The sequence below is a fragment of the Nilaparvata lugens genome, chromosome 10, assembly GCF_014356525.2.
Source record: "Nilaparvata lugens isolate BPH chromosome 10, ASM1435652v1, whole genome shotgun sequence".
In the NCBI taxonomy this organism is placed as follows: domain Eukaryota; kingdom Metazoa; phylum Arthropoda; class Insecta; order Hemiptera; family Delphacidae; genus Nilaparvata; species Nilaparvata lugens.
Window position 1 is genome coordinate 29,754,479 of NC_052513.1, and position 20,205 is coordinate 29,774,683.

General features: G+C 33.8%; 1 protein-coding gene across 3 annotated transcripts in view; it reads left to right on the forward strand.

The window, feature by feature from the left end:
• LOC111056368 overlaps positions 1–14,976 on the forward strand; it is a 52,346-nt gene extending 37,370 nt beyond the window's left edge. The window contains exons 3-8 of one of the 3 annotated variants that reach the window (XM_022343741.2): positions 1,003–5,440; positions 7,769–7,894; positions 8,257–8,379; positions 9,662–9,724; positions 13,039–13,167; positions 14,176–14,976. In XM_022343741.2, coding sequence (XP_022199433.2) covers positions 1,003–5,440; positions 7,769–7,894; positions 8,257–8,379; positions 9,662–9,724; positions 13,039–13,167; positions 14,176–14,220 — 4,924 coding nt within the window. In that variant the 3' untranslated portion in view covers positions 14,221–14,976. Of the gene's footprint in view, positions 1–1,002; positions 5,441–7,768; positions 7,895–8,256; positions 8,380–9,568; positions 9,725–13,038; positions 13,168–14,175 lie in introns of all 3 variants that reach the window. The other 2 variants (XM_022343734.2, XM_022343749.2) reach the window with 2 other exon arrangements.
• Positions 14,977–20,205: the final 5,229 nt, after the last annotated feature.

Consider the following 20,205-nt stretch of genomic DNA (forward strand, 5'->3'; position numbering starts at 1 on the left):
TAGTAAAGATAGTATTTTTTTTTAAACCGTCCTCTTACCTCTATGATTAAAGTGGAGGCCATGTGCCATATGACAGCTTCTTGGCAGTTCAGACAAATCAACTACAATCAAATTCAATCTCTTCCTCATTCTTAAAATTGTATTGTTAAATTTTCAGATCCATTTATGAACAATTGATAATTTCGGGAGGTCATGTCTGTAAAGGAGAGTGCATAGAATGATATTAGTTTGTTCAAAGAGAGACCTGACATTTTGTTCTATTTTTGACCATAAACTTTGTCCTCCCATTGAAAGGTGGACTTTATATTATTGGTACCACTCAGCAATACTATTAAATCACTCTATAAATCTTTCTACCTCATTGCATGACAGCAGTGAATCCAGCACAAACTCTATTGGAGCACCCAGAAATAGATATATAACCAAGTTATACACAGCATTTTTGGCACACACTATGGAAGTACCATTTAATGCAATGCTAAAAACGCTACGGCATTAGCGTTCGTTTAACATGGACCTTAATCTTCATCTAGAAATTAAAAAATTAAAGTACCTTTCTTTTAAAACTTTAATACAACTCTATTCACATGTGATTAAAAGTTTCAAAAAAAGTACTTTGATTTTCAAATTTGCAGATCAATAAGAGTATCCCCCACTGGAAAGTTAATATTAATCTTCATAATGATTAGTTGAAACGTTGGGCCCTCATATGGCCAATGGACCCTAAGGGCCGTTTGCACAGTCAAAGCTTAAACGCAATTCAATCAGCTGGTGGCTTAAACTAGAAATGAACCACATTATAACGAACAAGACTTTATGGATTTAATCCAGTTTAAATTGATTCTGTGCAAACAGCCCTTACAGTATTTCATTATGCACTACTGTATTTATTATGCATATTATGTAACAGGTGGTCAGCAGCTACTGGTTTCTGCCTAGAAAAAATTTTACCTACCTTTAAAATAGGCAGTTTGATAATATTTTTCTTTCATTCTATTTCAGGAAAAAAGTGAGAAAAAGAGCCATTTCCTCCAAGGCGGTTGAAGAAGTGCAGCAGAATAGTGATAGATCATCTGCAGATTCATCAAAATCTTCAAAGATAATTGATAGTGGTATCAATTCTGTTGAGAGGTTGGAAGGAGAAAAGTCACAGAGGGCAATATATGATTCATATACTGCCTCTCACAGCACTCCCAATAGAAATAGCAATAACTTATTAAAAGATAAGATATTTGAAGAATGCAGGAGTCCACCTTGTAATACAAGAAAGAGAAATGTAGCAAACTCTCTTGGTTGTCTGAAAGGGAAATCAAATAATTCACTTGATGATAAAAGATCCAAAGCATTAAAAAGAAAAAGTAATCCTATATCCACTGAAAGGCAAGAAGAAACTTATCCATTGAAATCAACAAAAAGAAAAAGTAGCTACATACTCACTGAAAGGCAAGAAGAAAAAACGAAAAGGATAGTGGTGAGCTCATCTGACATACCCTGCTCTTCAAAATCCAAAGGTGACAATAAACATATTGCTCAATTGAAAGAAACACTCAGTTCAAAGATGGATGTTATATCCAACACTCCAAAGAGAAAACACGAATCCTCAATCCATTTGTCAACTTCAGATATCATTCCTAGCTCGCCAGCCAAGGATTCAGCTTGTAGAAAGGAATCTCAAAATCCCCATACAGAACAAGCCATGGAAATAAAAAAAATAGAATCAGATGAGAATAGTGTCTTGAGATCAAAAGCAATCATTGATGATGGGGCCAATTTGATGTTGAACTCTGATGCAAATCCTACAGCTGAGTCAGAGAATAGGTTTAGTAGTAGAAACTCACATGATAATAATGGATCAGTGCAGAATAAGGAACATTTGACACGGGAAAATGATAAACTTGACAAATATCCAACTGTACAATCTGAAGCAGATTCAAACCTTACTCAATCTATTCGCGATTCATATAGAGACATTACCAAGAATTGGCCTGTCCCTAGTAGTACTGGAGGCAATGTCAACTCTCCAAATCCATCTTTTGAAGTTGCAAGAAAAGAGAAAGAACGATTTATTGGCATGATAAAAGTTAAAGACCCAGTCTCCCTGGGAATCAATGCTCCTACAGGATTTATGCCAGAGAATGCACTGAGTTGTGTAAATGCTGATATTGCTACACAGAACTCTTACACTTCAAGTTCATGTGTCAATCAACCCGCCAATGTTACCTTTAATGTTAATTCCTCACCAAGTTCAGGTCCATGTAATGTTACAGTTGGAAATAATAATATTTCTATTTACCTTCAGATGGGCCTTTCAGATGTTACTAAGAATCAATTGGAACCCAATGGGACTACTGTTAAATTACCTAATCAGTCCTGCTCAAACAGCAGTACCAACCAAATGAAAGTAAACTCAAGTGAGGAATGCTATCAGGTTTGTAGTGGAATGACAAAAGTTGTGGACATGAATTTGGACAATAATAATAGGACATTAACAATTGGCACGAGTGCATCAAGTCTTAAAACATCCACAAAAATCAATTTAATCAACCCAGCCAATCCAACTGTACAACAAACTCAAAATTCTGTAAATACTGTACTTGATGAAATAATTAAAAGCATGGACAAAACGCATTCATCACTCAAATCAACAGTGAAAGGGCCGCAATTACCACCAAGAATTAATCCTTCAACAAGTGCTAACTCCAAAGTAGTGAATCCAGTCAATATAGGTCTTGTTCAAAAAGATTTGCCGACTGCCAACACTTTGAACCCAGTTACATCAGTATCCTATATGAACATGTCAATAGATAATTCAAGCAGTTCTCCAAATATCAATTCAACAAGCAGTAAAATGTGGGTGGAAAATTCATTGCCTGAGTCTAATTCTGCTGTCACTGAATCACAAAAGAACAATTCAAGAAGCTCCCATTCGGATGAATCAACAGTTGAAAGTGAGACACTAGAATCCATTCATACTTCTTTCACAATGAATTTTGTAACTGAACATACAAATGTTGCAGAGCTGGAACTGGATTTGGCAAAAATACAGCAAATGTATAATGAGATAAAGGGTGCACTTTCTGATATGGCCCAGAAACAGGCAAATATTAACCAAATGAAAAACAATGAGAATGAAAGGTTATCATATAATAAACTTATTAAACAAAACAATCATTCCATAAATGTTCGAGCTTTAACTTTTGTTTCACTATTGATTCGATTGTTAAAAAAGACTGATGGAGGTAATTTATGTGAGAAAAAATTTTTCTTATTTGTGTATGTGAAAATATTAGAACACTTCCTCTATAACAATGAATTGGAAATTGTTTTCAAACAAATGCAAAAAGTTGTAAGCGATCTACTACATGTAAATAAATTAGACAAATCTTTGAAGGAATCTGATGTATCTCTTGTAAGAGATCTCCAGTTGTTAGTGAAACTGCCTGATGAAATATTTGATATAGCAATTGCAATAGCAGCTAAAACTATGAAGTCACCAATTGAAAAATACTATCTTTTGAAAAATTATAATCTGACCAAATATAGTGGATATATTCAGAAGTGCATTGAGAGGTTAGCATTGTCACAATTTCTGAAAAAATGCTTGAAGCATTTTGTTTCACTTCAAAACAGACTGGAATTTGCAGAACAGAGTAAGCTTAATGCTCCAGAACCAAATGCCGCAGACAAAGAAGAAATGAACTTCAGTAGTCATTCTTTAAATAACACAAATACCAAGTCTTCAGGTCAATATAGTGATACCTTTGCAGACAACCTTTTTGCATCATTGGATTCATCTTTGAATAAACCAATAACACAATCGAGTTATAACTTCGCAGAAAATGCTATCAGGCCAGTATCAGGTTCAACAATGGAAAAACCATCAATTTTTGATAACCCTGTACCAAACTCAATAATTTCAGATTCATCATTGGGTAAACCCATGAAGAAATCAACAGAAATCACTACTCCAATAACATTTTCAATATTGAAGGACTCAATCTCGAGTAATAATGCTGCAAACATTATTCCAATAGCTGGATCCAAATCGCTAGCAGAACCATCACAAAATAACTCCTTGACAGAGAGGAATAATTCGAATGTTGGCCTTGCAAACTTCAAAGTAGGTGTAAATAGTTCAGGAAGACGAGAAATACAACTTATTGATGCACTACCATTGAAAACAAAGGATAAACACAAATTGGATTTGATCCCTAGATGTGTGCCATCAAAACCACCATCATCTTTGGTTCAAATTATGAAAAAGCAAGTAGGACAGGTTTCATCTAAGCCCAGTGTGGTTGCACATGCGTCCAAGAAAAGTGATTTGACATCTCTCCAGTCCTCTGCCAATATCAAAAGAAACTCAGATCCCAGTCAGTCTATTGCTGTCAATGACGATTTGCAACCAAATGCAACCTCCAACAAGGAATACAAGAAAACAGCAGAAAAGGTTGACACATCTGATTTACTTCCAATTATTGTTGAAGTAAGGAGTTTGCAAGGAGTTGATGATCCCAGCTTGAATTTTAATACTTCAGAAGACCCAAATGGATATTCAGAATCAGAAACAACTGGATCTACTCATGTTTTACATCAAGCTAACACATCGACAGCATACTTGAATGAACATAATGCTACAACCATAACTGTTGAAAAAACAGCAAATACTAGTGACTCAGAAACTTCCAATTTGATTGGAAAAACAGCAAAACCAAATCAAGCTAAACAGACTGGTTTTCTAAAACAATCATCACTTATCCTAAATAGGCCTGAAGCTTCAAAAAACTCAATTCAACAAAAATCAGTAAACCCAATTGAGCCTGAAGCTTCAAACAGTACAAATCCACAGAAATCTTCATCAGGTACCCTAAATAGCCCTCATCCATCTACCATAGAATTAAGAAACCCATTGTTGGCATGTGCAATTGAAACAAATCCACAGAAACCTTCAGTGCCTCAACCTTCCAATTTACAAATGTTTGCAAACTCACAGGAAACCTCAGTCATGCAAAATAAGGTACAAGATTCAAGTGGAGTAGAACATCTGCCGAAAAATGTGGATCAGTCCGAAGCTACAAATGATATGCCTCCATCAAAACCTTTGGAAAATGTGATTCCATCCAAGAATATAGTACTGCAGGAATCAGCAAATATGGCTCAAGCTTCTGGAAGTGCTGCACCAACATCAGGTGTTTCTCCAACTGCAAATAATGTGACTTCAAAAATGTTTATCAAATTGCCAGCTTCAACAACCACAAACAATACTACCTCAAAAGTTCTACCTACTGTTCTATTCAATCCTAAGGATAAAAAGATATCCCTCTGTAAACCTCCTCCAACAAACCTGGTTCATGGAGATTCAGTCTTGAAAGCCAAAAATTTAATATTTCATCCTGCAGCTGTGAATTTTGAAAGAAAAGTTATAAGATTAGAAAACCTGGTAAGTAACATTATTATTTCTGTGTCTCAATTTCCATGTTCTTTTCCCTTACATCAAGTTGTAGAGGCTATAGTAATGATTGTGGAGATTCATGTTTTAGAGAATAAAATTTAGATTTACATAATCTGTAACAATGGTTTGGTATCCTTGTCCATCACTAAACAAAGACAATAACTATATTTTCCACGAATGTTTGATTTTGGCCTTTTAAGCAGTGACTACATAAAAATGTAAAGAAGCAATCTTCAGTAGATCCCCCACCAATCTTAGATATCGACGTTAATCAATTTCAGATCTTGATCTTGATCAATATATTTGATTGTGATTGAATATTGTAATAGATAATCTGATTTTGATGTAACTTTCAATTTAAGTTTAAGTAGATTACCACAGAATTTCTATTCATTTTTTATTAATGTATCTAGTAGTGATGCTTTGTAGTAATGCTTTCGAACATGTCTTCAGACCATCAATATGAATAAATATGCCAATTTATTTGTTCATAGAAACATACAAATAAGTAATTTACCCAATAGAAGTTTTCATGTCACTCCTTATACCAACCTATTCCATCACATGGCGCCTAGTGACTAAATGAGTAGACCTATGCTTAAGCAAATTTTATGTATTATAGAATAGCTTCAGCCTTCGTGTATTGCAACTGTCAAAAGTAATATCCAGAGTATGAAAGTGCTCTTTTCAATAGTAAAAAAAAAATGTTTTTTTTTCAATTCTGCTCACTTACGAATTACATTTTTTTTTAACAAATCAGAGGCTTCAAAAAATGTATCCCATTTCCCATTTTGCAAGTTACCAATTGCAATACATCTCTTTATAGTGAGGTCCACGTTATAATTATTGCAGTATTTGATTGACAATAGTGCTGCTACTTTTTCTATCATTCGACAAAACAGATAGCACAATCTCTTTCTAGCTTTGCAATGTTGTCAGTTTGCCAGAAATATAATATCTTCACTTTTGACAGTGACTGTACAGATGAAAGCAAACAATCTGCAGGTTATCCGCTATGTTTTATTTTGATTCTAAGAAAAAAACTTGCGTCGCCCATACATATAATTAGTTTAAAAAAAATATTTTTGATTGTTTAGATATTACCATAAGTTACATTTTATGAGTTGAAACTTTGACCATCCTGGACTTGGTCCATACTCACAAACAGGATTCAGTTACAGTAACGATATAGGTTACCTAATATTATTTACATGACCTACATATTTGGACAATTTGAGACAAAATTTAGAAGTAGAAAAAGTTTTCGGCAATAGCCTGTTTTTCTTTTCTGACTATTGTATTGTTTGCTCTATCCAATTAATAAATGAATAAAACAAAGAAGTATGGTAGCCTGTAAATGACAAATATTGGAAGGTTGTTTCAGAATTTTCTCACATAGGAATGATACTGATTATTTCTCAAATTGCGCATTAGCACAACAATTCCAATTGCTCAATTGCCAACCTACAGGTGTCCATGCAGGCAATCATACAGAAATAAAGCATAAATTTTGTTCTATGCCATTCCAGGGTGTCCAATATGGCTGGCTTCCTGAATGTTGTAAGAAAGCTGATGTAGATCTGGTTGGAGGCATTTCAGTATTTTACCCACAAATCAGATTTGATCTTCTTGGTAGTGCATAGTCTCTCCTTATTCCAAATGAATTATGCATATTCTAGGTAACTACAAACTTGTGAATTTGAAAGTGTTCTTACCAATGTAGGGTACGATATCAGAAGTCTCTCCCTACCCACCTAATCATGCTCAGCTGCCGTCGTCGTCTTGCCAATGTTGTCTAGATGTGTCTTGAAAAGAAGCTTGTTGTTGAATGTAACTCCAAGATCCACTATAGGCCTACTGTTAACATGCTGTATCACAACATCTGTAACTTTGTACAAGAATCTTGTGATATTAGTTTTCCTTGAAAAGGTCATCACAAAAGTCTTATTCACATTAATGAGCATGGAGTGTCTTCTTGACTATTCACTAACGTAGTTGATGTCCTTTTGTAAAGAACAGGAGTCATCTCTGGTATTAATTCTCTTGAAGATTTTCAGATCATCAGCATAAATTAGTGCCAATTCCTTCCTTTATAGTGTAGATAGATGGATATAGATAAAGAAAAATGATAAATTATGGATTTTGTTTTCAGATATGACTTGACTTTTATAAATTTTAGCAGCTATAATTCTCTATATTAATTAGACGTCGTATTAATATTTAAAAAATTTCCTTTCCACCACAATGAATATTTTTCAACTCAAAATTGTCAATTGATTTAGAATATTGGTGATTGATGGAAAAAATAATTTTCAGTTTGATGGAAAAGCGACTACTACTGGGAACTCATCAACTGAAAATATCACTGCAAATTCGATACATAATCTTCCACAGCAATTGGGGAAACCGCATCATACACCTCTAGGAGATCAGCTAAATCAAGTGAGTTGAACAGATCAATGCCTATTTTTTACATAAAATTGTAAAAATATTTTTCACATCATCAAAATAATATTATTATAGACCCTGTTACACAACAGCACCAGTACTATAGTGAGTTCCACGTTATAATGGCAGTGGAGAAAGATAGAAAGAAGAACAGCGTTGCTGATTCTTTGTATTGCCACTACTTTCTATAGAATATAGCTGATGAAATACTGACTTAACTGAGCCTACTCATAGAGCTCATACTCTACAAACAAATATGATGCAAAATTTATAAAAATCTCATTACTTGTGTTGTTTTAGCTCGTTATTGATTAATTTGAAATTCTGTTCATTGATGAAGAAAACTATTATTCCAGTTCCTTGCAGCACCTGCTACTATCGCAAAATCTTCTGCAGAGGTGAATACAAATCTTAGACATAATCTTCCACAGCAATTGGCTCATCCTTCCCACACAACTGTAGGAGATCGGCTAAATCAAGTAAGTCCACAAAATATTCCAATACTCTTCTCCATCAAGTAGATGATTTCAAAGTAGAATATGATTTTCAAAAATAGTTTGTGGTATCGTTTTATCTTGATACTGTACCTGTACCTCTTACAGAGATCTTTCAATTCAAAAGGTCGCTAAATGTTTTTCCATATAAAAACATTTTTCAAAAATCACCCATGTTGTGAGTATTTTGATGAAATTGTGTTTGAATCAAGTAACAACAATGTAAGTACGGTATTGTAGATCCTGTAAAGCTGCGTACACATATTCGCGCTTCCAACCCGCACCGAGCACGCTCCTCCCTCGTACCGCCCTCGTACCACCATCGAACCACAGTCGCTCCGCCCACGCACCCATCATGAACGTTACGGAAGATGTTAGATCTTCTCGCGTTCCCCGGTCGAACCACTGTTGCTCGCCGGTCGGTCATCAATCGCTCTGCTGGAGTGACGTTCGGTTGCGGAGCATAGCGAAAGTCTGTACGCACCTTTACACATGAACTTTCACTAGACAAGCACAACACTACTTGTTGAGCTAGACAGAAAAGTATTCTTCAATGATATTCGAATGAGTATTTAAAACGAGGCGTATTTTTAAGTAAGTACCGTTTTCAAATTGCACTGCCGCAGTCGCTGCTTATGACATGCGCGTCGTTTAGTTACATGTGTCAGGAACCATGCGATCGAGTCTCCATTTGTTAGTAATTTTGAAACGCCGTCGCCTATATGGGGAATGCCTCCGACTGTGATTTGCGTGCCATAATACGGGTTCTCTCTGCTCAAACCTCAAGGTTTTGTATCAGTGGACAGTCATTGCCAAATCAGTGAAGTGATTATGAGTGATGGAATGTTGTAGCCTTTCTAGTATGCAATCATGTCATTAATGGGGTTTCATTCGTAGCACAGTACATAATTAGAAAATATTTTTAAATTCAAAACGCTCCAATAAAAATACTGATCTAGATCATTATGGTTTGGTCTTCTTTTTCACAGTAAACTGATTTTTTTCTATTTCCAACTCGTTGATTTTAATGTTTGTTGAGATCTCTTTTATATGCTTGATATTTTAATTATATCTTTCAGCGTCCAAGCATTTTGCACATTTTTCACTTGAGTGTAGTTCATAATTTGGGCTTTTAGTAATTCGATCTGTTTCTCTTTATCTACTGTCGTTTTAGATAGCTCTACCTATAAATCGGAAGCCACCGCTCCCACCTATAATTCATGGTAGGAAGAAGATTGTGCCATATAATATCAGCGTGCCTTTTCAGGAACTCCAGACATTACAAGTATGCCAGGATATCGAAAACGCTGTTGTGAATGCTTTAGACCAGGTTTGTCCTATTGTTTCTATACGATTTATTCATTCTGATCACAATTTTCTATTGGCTCAATATTTCCTCTTTTTCTTATAACTTGATATTGTTTTTTAACTGTCTTTTTTATCCAAACATTTTTAACGATTATTTTTTAATCTTTTATCTTGGTTATAGAACTCTGATCTATTGTTTTGAGCTTTTGACAGCCAAATTCTCATTCAAATGCTTACAATTTCAAATCGTATGTCACCTTCATTCTTCGAATCAGGTCTTTTATTGAAACGTACTGTTCATGGCATTATACTCTATGTGAAGTAAGTGAAGTGTCGCCCCTGGGCGAGTAAATAGTGGAACTCCCGATTGTGTGATAAAGATATTGCAACCTTTTAAAATTCCCATTGAATCTACAGATCCATATTATGTAATATACCAACAGGAAATTGACATTCTCCCTGCTATTCTGACATAATCTACTTATTAGAACATCCCATTATTTCTAGACAAGTAATATTCGAAAAAAATTAGAATTATTTTTCTTACTTTATTAATACTTATCACAGTTTCCTAGATGCACGGCATGCCTTCTACATGGTGAAAACCAAATTAATCCAGCATGGCAACTTTTAGAGCCAAGTTACATTGCACGTTTTCCAAGGTAGTTAGAATGCTTGAGAATGCCTAATTTTTATCTTGAATAATCAATGCTCAGTAAAATGAATTTGATACTTTGTGTGGCAATCAATATTGCTTCCATTGCATTGTCTTTGTCTATTTTTAATGAAAAGCCATGAAAGCTTCATAACTTTTCAAGAAAACTTATAAAGCGAACATACTATTCGATTGTTTGCTTAGTAACTATTTCCTTAGTATGCATTATAGTTTATTTGACACATTCATTTGATTTATTCTAGTCATGATGTTTGTGATCGATTACAATACTGAAGTGTGTATTAATTTCTCATTACTTATTTCACATATCTCTTCAATTATTTATTCAAACGTATTATTAATTATATTAATTTTCCAACCATCTTTACATTCTCATAACACAAGATATGCAGCCACAGTTGGGATCAGAACTGTCCAGCTGACAATAGTATATTTCGCACCTAGGGCCGAAAATGAGACTTTTCCGGCTCGAAATCGGTTTTCAAGTCCGAAGCCGTAGGCCGAGGACTAGAAAAGAGAGCTGGAAAAACATTTTTGCCCATGGTGCGAACGCTATTTTTCGCCACACAGAAAAATAAACAATATAATTATATATGAGAATAATTGTTTATTAAGCATTTCCGAAAGCAAAAGTGGAAGGTCATAGCTCCAGCAAATCTGAGGTAATCTGAATATCAGGAAATTGTCCAATTATTTTTATTTTTTATTCTGATTTGTCTAAATAACCTAAAAGATTATTTTCAATTATGTGGGAGGTTGAGTTTATACTTTTTTATTCTTTCAAATGACAATAAGATTATATTATTATAAATGTTTTAATTATTGAATAATAAACTCAAATAATACAAAGTTTTTTGATCAGCTGTTTTAGCACACTTGAAATTTAGCCAATCTGAATGTCAACATTCAGATGGATATTGCCCAAGTAGTTCCAAAATTATCCACCAGGTTTCGTAATAAACACAGTACTATGAGGTTTGAGGTTAGATTCTATTATACTCTGAAAATTAAATTTAAATAGTTTATATTATCTTATTTGTATTTCATTCATCCAAATAAAATGATAGTATCTTATTGCAAAATACTTTTCCTACAGTTACCTTAGAAAGTGACCGTTTCTGCACTGATTGCAGGCAGCAAAGAATCACTTTTCCGCTCTAATGTGCAAAGTATTACTTTGTGTAATCTTAATACTTTGCGTATTATCTTGCAGCCATCCCAATCAGCTGTTGACATTGTTGGCATGTATTTTTAATGCGAATTTGTTCTATCTGAATTTTTTCTGATTTTCAAATAAATAAAAATGAGAACTCATTAAATTATACATTTTAAATATCATTAATTATTCATTATTTCAAATAATATTTTTTCATTCATAAATTGATTGGTTGAAAAATTATTTAGAAATTAAGATTTACTCAGAATTATTCAAATTTTCAAAATTAATTGGATTAATTTAATTTTTAATTTGAATAAATTATCGATTATTAATTTTCAATTGGATTATCAAGTTTAAAATAAATAGCAACATTATACAGATAAAGATGGATTTCAGCCATCATTTTACCCATAATCAACCATTTTTCATATTCAATGATAACTGTAGGAAAAATTTATTGTGAAATACGTGCGCAAAGTTCCTCTGCTGCACTCAAGAAACCATTCCGCCCTCGCCTAAGGCTCGTGCGTAAACGTTTCTTTCAGTGCAGCAAACTGTCACTTTGCGCACTAGTTGCACAAATAACTATTTCAACAACATTTCTTCTTCTTAGCCCACGTAATTTATCGTAATTATTGTCTACTAGCAGGTAGCCCGTGCTCCGCCCGCAAGGGTCTAGATAACAACTTGACAAACTGAAATCTTGAAGAATTTGAAATATGCCTATAACCTATATCCTCGGTAAATTAAGAATCTATATGCAAAATTTCAAGTTCTACTTATCAGTCTAGTAGTTGAGACGTGATAATGCGTCATTCGTGAATTTCCTATCCGATATGTGTAAAGCCTTCTTTCTTTTTGTATATTATACTAATACTGTAGATTATTTCCACAAAAAAATATTTCTTCAACTGTTAGTATTGCAATTTACAACGATTCAAGCACAGCCTACTCATCTAATTCACTATCCATTACCAACTGCAAGTAATAATCCGCTTTTGAACTATTTTCAATAATTAAAAATATTCTAATTAGAAAATAGTCTAATTTTGAAAATAGGTCAAAAACGGATTAAAGCATTTGTTGTTTGAAATAAGTGAGGAGGAAGCTGTATCATTGGTCTTGGAGGGCGGCGGCCTGACCGGTTGAAATTAACATGACTTGTACTCAACATATCTCAATGCCAATTCTAAGTGAGCTTTTCGGTTGATTTGGCTCTCTTTCTCCTTTCCCTTCATAAACATTCACCACTTGAAATTTCCAACTCAAGTCTTACGCCTAGGCTACACTGATTATTTAGGCTTATTCCATAATGTATATGAAAAACTAATTTATGAACTATTATTCCTATTCATATCATATATTATTTATTATTGTATATTTGTACTTACTTTGCATTTATTCGTGGAAATGAGAAAAGTTTTGATTTTTTTAAAAGTATGGTACTACTGGTGTAGCTACAATAATTTAATCATTTTTATGATTTGTTTGACATTTTCAGCGGTTCATTGAAGTTTCCACATTTCTTGGTGTTCAGTGTTTGTATTGCCAAAGATTAGGACGGGTTAGAAAGGCGCTTGTTCAGTGCAGTGTATGTAAAACTGCCCGATACTGTGATGTCATTTGTCAGGTGAGTTAACCCCGATAATCGATGGGTTTATGAATATTTTTCACCACCACCACCACCTATTACATTAAGTCATATTCTACTCTCTGGAATAGAATACTGAAGTAATGGAACCTAAAAAATTAAGGACGTTTTAGGGAGAAAATAGTTTACTGGTAATGAAATACTGAAAGTAATCCTTTTTACGATTATAATACAACAACATAGCATGTAAATATAACATGGCATAAACAACACCGTCATAGAGTAGAAACATGGTACAGCAGCGAAGGTAGCTTCAAGATTGAGAATGCCTTATGCATGTCTTTAAGTGACCTTCGCCGCTCCATTCATTCGAACTTGTAACTTGAAGCGTCACTGTCAAACATCATCTCTATAAATCTTATGTCTATGCTCACAACACTCACGATTCTACCGTGCTTTGTAGTATGGAATTAGAAATGCACCAGTACTCTTGGTGAGAACAAAATATATATCTAATGAAGGTGAAATCAAGATAATGGACAAACGTTATATGAAGGTAAAGTCAATTAATATAACAATTACACATTCTAAATATCAAATTTCAGTAATATGATATCCATGGAGCAACTGTAGTCTCCATCAGGTAGAAAAAGTTGCACTTTGGTTCCTAGATGCACAATTGACTATTACCTAATTCCGTAAATAAATTTTACTTCTGTCATAGGTGTGAAAAGATCCCAATAAACATATTTCTGTAAGTTTTGCAATCATTTATGTCAAAAAATTATACTCTTATTTGATGAACTAATATTTTTATCATCTTGTCATCAACTTTGGGCATAATGTTTAAATGTACCTTACACTTTCTTATTTTATCAAATCATAAGTAGTTTCAATTCATCAGAGCAATTTTCAAATGTCAATCTGAAAAGATAGCCTACTCTTGAAAATGGCTCGAATGAGTTGAAACTAGTTGTAATCTGATAAAATAAAAATAGTACTTGATGACTTTTATTATGTTCAAGTTATTTCTTTTTAATTTTCCAGAGAGATGATTGGAAGAATCACCAGCCGGATTGTCAACCCTATTAGTTGATCGAAAAAACAAAAGTCTGCTATAATTAGTTTAAAACGTCTATAAAACCGGTATAGTTTATTTTTTTCTAGAAAGTGTTAAAAACTTTGGATGGAGAAAGTTTGAATTCTTCACACTAGAATACTTACTATAAGCGCACCGACTGTTAGAAATTTTTTGGAATCAAAATAGGCCTACCGTACTGTATGTTGTGTTCATTAATAATTGAAGAATGTGAAGAAACGATAAACTCTTCATTGTTCAGTAAAGTATTGTTTAATTTATTTTAATGATTACTGATGTAAAGAAAGAATATTTTTATGATTTTGTTTTTTTTTTAAGAGAGTTGAAATAATTTGAACAGGCTGATTGTTACATAAGATAATGACTGTGATGCTTAGGTAATCTTTCTTCTCAATGTTCAAGTAAAATACTTGAAATTAAAGCCATACGCTGATATTTACTCTCATAGTATATGAAGAGAAGGTAATTTTCTCATTTTGTTTCGATTGGCTACTTTGTTCCGTTTAAAAATTGGAATTTTAAGTTGTTAATTTTCCGGTATTTCATGAAAATGTTAACCATGTTAGGCACGTCAAGTGAGCATCACATTAATTAGGTACTCTTCTACTGTTGAATTATTTAGGCTATTGATATTACACAATTGATATTATAAGACAATTAATATTACTCGGTGACTCGATGAATACTTGTTGGATGTTTTTCCTATAAAATATAGAAACTGCAATAAATGGCTCGAATTACCTATTCAATTTGTTATTTTCTTTCAAATCTAGATCTCTATTTTAAAGAGCGTTCTCAACTTGGGAGTAAGATACTTGATTTCTATTTTCATTGAAAATGCTACCAAAGCTTTACCTTATTATTTAAGTAGTTATAGGCTTATATTATTAAAGAAAGCTATAAGAGCTGAGTGGTATAATTTTTGTAGATTTAAGTATTTTCCTATAAGAAGCGCTGAAGCATTATTTTATAATAGAGTATTAATAGTTTTTGTATTCAATAAAAAATTAATATTATTAAATTTGTATAATGATTGTTTTTTTTCAAATAGGCTTCTTCACTTTTCATATTTAATTTTATGTTATCTTGATTTAGAATACAATTTGACACAGATTTAAGCCAATCATGTGTGTACGCATATGCTCAACACACTTTTCCTGCCATTAGTGACCACCCTTGAGGAGCGTTTACATTTTTCAAATTTACTTGACTTCAAGTTTTGCTTAAAACAAATGTATTTAGCAAATTTGAACTCAAGTTTAGAAGAACAGAAACTTGAATCCAATATACCAATGTAGACTCTTCTTCAAGTTTTGTAGATGTTCATTTAGTCTATGACTGTTATCAATATGCTAATGGGCTGAATTGATTATATTCATCTATTCTCCTAAGGAATCGATCTCTGTGTGTCCAGGCCTTAATGCCTAAGGTTGATTATAGTTCAGGTTTGATAGGTTAGAATTCTAGCTTTTGGTTTGGGTTAGGTTTCAAAGGATAGGTTTAGACTTCAATTAAGGTTGTTCAAGTTTTAGTTTTAGGCTAGGATAAAATCGTGAGGGTTGAAGAGAGGTTTCAGTTAGATTTGAAAAGTTGGGAATTTGTTTAGGTAACTAAGCCTATACTATTTTCCTTTGGCAATGAGTTAGGAATTCAAAGCGATTTGAAAATCGAATTGTACAGTACATTTTTCATTAGAAATACTATTATTAAAAGTTGTAAAGTCCATAAGTTATTTATAAGTTACTATTACTAGTCTAAAATTTTGATGAAAATCTTATAGAGACATCTTCTTCAGTGAAGCTGGAGTATTAAAATTCATCTTTCATGACATTCAGATTTAGAAAATAATACAGTATTATGTATAATTTATCACCCCTACTTTGAATAAGTCATTAATAGAGAATTACTTTTTAGACCAAATTTTTTTACAAGTTTCACAGTAAGATACATTTTGAACTTTCAATATAGATGTGGCACCTCGGAGAACAAATGCAGGAGATTTTATAGTGAATGACTATGTTTTTGAAAAAGTAGACGAATTCGTTTATCAAGTCTCCCTGATTTCCTCCAGTAATGACACCAATATAGAAATTAAGAGAAGGATCTCCCTGGGAAATAGAGCATTTTTGGAGTCTCCAGGGTCCTACGATCAAGACTTCTATCCAGGAAGGCAAAACTTCAAATATATAAAACAAAAATTCGGCCAGATTTGACGTATGGTAGCGAAACCTGGACGAACACAAGAGAGGATTACAGAGTTTTAGCCGCATTTGATAGAAAAATTCTACGTAGAAAACTGGGACCAGTAAGAGAAGAATATGGTTATAGAAGAAGATACAACCAGGAACTCTATGCCATTTTCAGGGAACCTGACATTATTGGTGTCATTAAATAGGCTAAGGAAATAAGATGTGCAGAACATGTCCAGAGAATGGATCCGGCAAGGGCACCAAAGAATGTACTGTACTGCACAGTACAAGGAAAAAGGAAAGTGGGATGAACTAAACTCAGATGACTGGATGAAAAGGACTTTAAAGAGCTGGGAATACGACGATGGAAGACGACTTTACTGGATAGAGAGAGTGGAGACTGATTGTAGAGCAGGCCAAAACTCGACTATCGGGTTGTAGTGCCACAACATAATGATGATGATGAATATAGATATGGATATCTAAGATCATCCTGAAGGCATAGGTATCTAAAAAACATTTTTCAGTTGGCATAACAAGAAAGGAAGTACTTCATTTGGCTGAGCAGAAATGGACGGCACTCGATACGCCAACACTATCAGCCAATCTGAGAGCTTCCTTTCCTGTCAAGCCAACAGAAAATGCCTCGTGTGTGTGACTCGGCCCCGAGACTGATTTCAGATCGCTCTCTGTGAGTCCAGACGACCCGTAGTCTACAGCTTACAAAGTTGAACTGAGCCCCTGATCTAACTTTTCAAACTGAAAATATTACCAAATCCAGACAAAAGAGTTTTACTTAGTATTAAATCTAAAAACAATTGGTGATGGGCAACAACGTGCGAGCGTTTTACACTGAGTTTATTTTGCGCTTTTTAAAAAATGCATAGCCACTCATGGGGAAAGTTTATTCTGCTGCCAATAACTCACCTCATTAGACAGTGCAGTGCATCCGGCTAAGTGTGGCCACCAACAACAGGACAGGCGTGTTGAACATGTGTGTACACTCTCATGCTCATCATAAATGTTGTGACATCAGCAAAAGGCTTCTCTTTGTAAAATGTGATCGCTTCATGTCGAAGATACAAAACAAATTATAGTAATTATTATGTTGTTCAAAATTCGTGGATAATATTTATAAGAGTTGGAAATTTCCAGCAAAAAAAGTAAGTTTGATAGGTCTTAAGGTCTTGAACCCACAACCTTTGATTCAAGAACCGCGCTCGCTACCAACAAATAGAGTCACTTGGAGACAACCCTCTTGAGCTTTTATACTTACGTAAAATTTGAATCACAAATTAAATAAATGTGTTTTATTTATTGAATTAGAATTAATTGATTAATATCAATAAAAATAGCCCTATGTCCATCCTCGGTAAATTCAGAATCTATGCAAAATTTCAAGTTAATCAGTTCAGTACCATAGTTCAAACATGATGCATCTGTGTACCGTATGTCCTATCCCATACATGTATAAAACTATTCTTTTCTTTATATATTTTTTCTCAAGTTGATCTGAATTTGCTATATTATGTACATGATTAGGCCTAATTGATACATTCAAACAAAAATAATTAAAATTACGGATAAGTCCCACTCTTATTTTAATATTAGCTTGTTGAGTGTTGAGTTTATGGTTTTAAACTCCAGAAAATTAGGTATCACTGAACTATTGAAAAATGCTGTGTTATGTCTTATGTAGCATTTATGTAATATATTTACTGTGATTGAATGCTATTTAAATGTAATCGATTAGAATCAATCAGAGAAGTAAATAAGATTACATCTTTGATTAGCACTTAATCATGGTCAAATATTTCATAAAATAAGAAAACAAAGATATTGTCAAATTTCACTAAAAAATGAGAAAACAAAGATATTGTCAAATTTCACTAAAAAATGAGAAAACAAAGATATTGTCAAATTTCACTAAACATTTTTAGTGAATTTGACAATATCTTTGTTTTCTTATTATGGAGAGATTTCACAACATCACCATCAATTCTACTAATTTCATAAAATGTTATATTCAACTGAGTTACAGAAAATATTTTTAAATTAGCGGTAATTGGAAGTCAGATCCAATAAATCATATAATAAAATTGAAATAGATTTTCTACACGTCCATCTAGATCAGTAGTTCCCAATAGGTGGTCTGCAAGAAGCTCTGGAAGAAGTCCACAAGAAGTTTGAGAGAAGAAAAATTTATGTTATAAGCTTTATTAAGCGGGCCATTCACTATCCGATATTTTGTCCAACATGAGGTCCTTCAATCCTACGTCGGAACGTGAATGGGTTTTTGTGGAAGTGGTTAATGCTGTTGGAAGTCTGGTGCACTGTTCAACTGACTTGGCCGACCACGCAAGGTCAGCCGTCTATTCAGGTTTGATTTGGAACATGAGTGGGAACTAAAATTCAAGAGATATTACTTTTAACATGCCTCTCACTCAAAGACAGAGAGGCCCAATAATATTTTTTTCACTAATCACTCTCACTACCTAACAGCATTCTAAAAGTCATAATATCTCTCAGACTGTAGCCGGAGCGTGAGAGGTGGAAACTATGGTAAGTAGGTAGTTGGAGCAAACTGTCTGATGATGAATGGCCCACTTAAGGATTTTGAATCAAAATGATCTTTATTGATATATAACCAATTTAAATTTCGCTTTTGAAATGTTAAATATCGGGACACCGAGCTTCTCTCGTTATTTTTATTCATTGATAAACAGAACACAATTCTCTAAAATGATCGTGTTTATATTTTTTCGCCACACTGCACAGAAAGCAGCTGTTTTCCAGTCCCTACGTAGATCTGAAAGACCTTGTTTGCAGACGACGTCAGAAAAGGGTTTCTTTTCCGGGCTAGGCCAGAAAGTTGTCTCTTTCCAGCCGCTCATGGAAGTAGTTAATAAGTCATCCGCTAGATCGGGCGAGTGGCCACTTTCATCATCAGCTGAAGTAGCCATGATTCCAGTTCCAGTTTCGAATAAAACTAATTCGCTTCGCAACCAGTTTTATTCAATTATTTATTGTTGATTAGTGCATTCCGAATTTTCAAAAATGCTTGAAGATGACTGTGGTATTCCAAGTGAAATTTTAAAAGAATCTGAAATACTGACTGCAAATCTTCTACCACTAAAATCAAGAGATAGGTACGATAGCTTAACGAGTATTCTTTATTTTGTATTTTTTATTTATTTTGTCAGCAATACCTGTAGTGTGGCGAAAAATATCGTTCGCACCACGGGCATAAATGTTTTTCTAGCTCTCAATCTTTTCTAGTCCTCGGCCTACGGCCTCGGACTTGAAAACCGATTTCGAGCTGGAAAAATCTCATTTTCTGCTCTAGGTGCGAAATATACTATACAGCTGGCTGTACGTCAGCTTATGAATTTCGGGGATGTGATATTTTGATTTTCCACAGAATCACTCGCTCACTTTTTACTATCCACAGACGACGAAAGTCTCAGTTGTTTCAGCCAAGGATAAATTAACCTTTTAATGTCATTCAGCGAGTTTTCCCAAGGATGAAACCTAGTGCAATCGAGTTTTTATATCATAAACCTACTATGTTCCAAATTTCGTGAAAATCGTTTTAGCCGTTTTGGAAATCCATTGAACATAAATAACCAGATATAAATATACAGAAAATGCTCGCTTAATATAATAGGATAATAAACTCATCATATGTTCAAAATATGTTTACAATAGACTAAGAGGTGATGAGTTCCAAATTCGCAATGCAATAAAATATTAATTGGGATGTGGGATAAGAGATTATAATAGCGTATT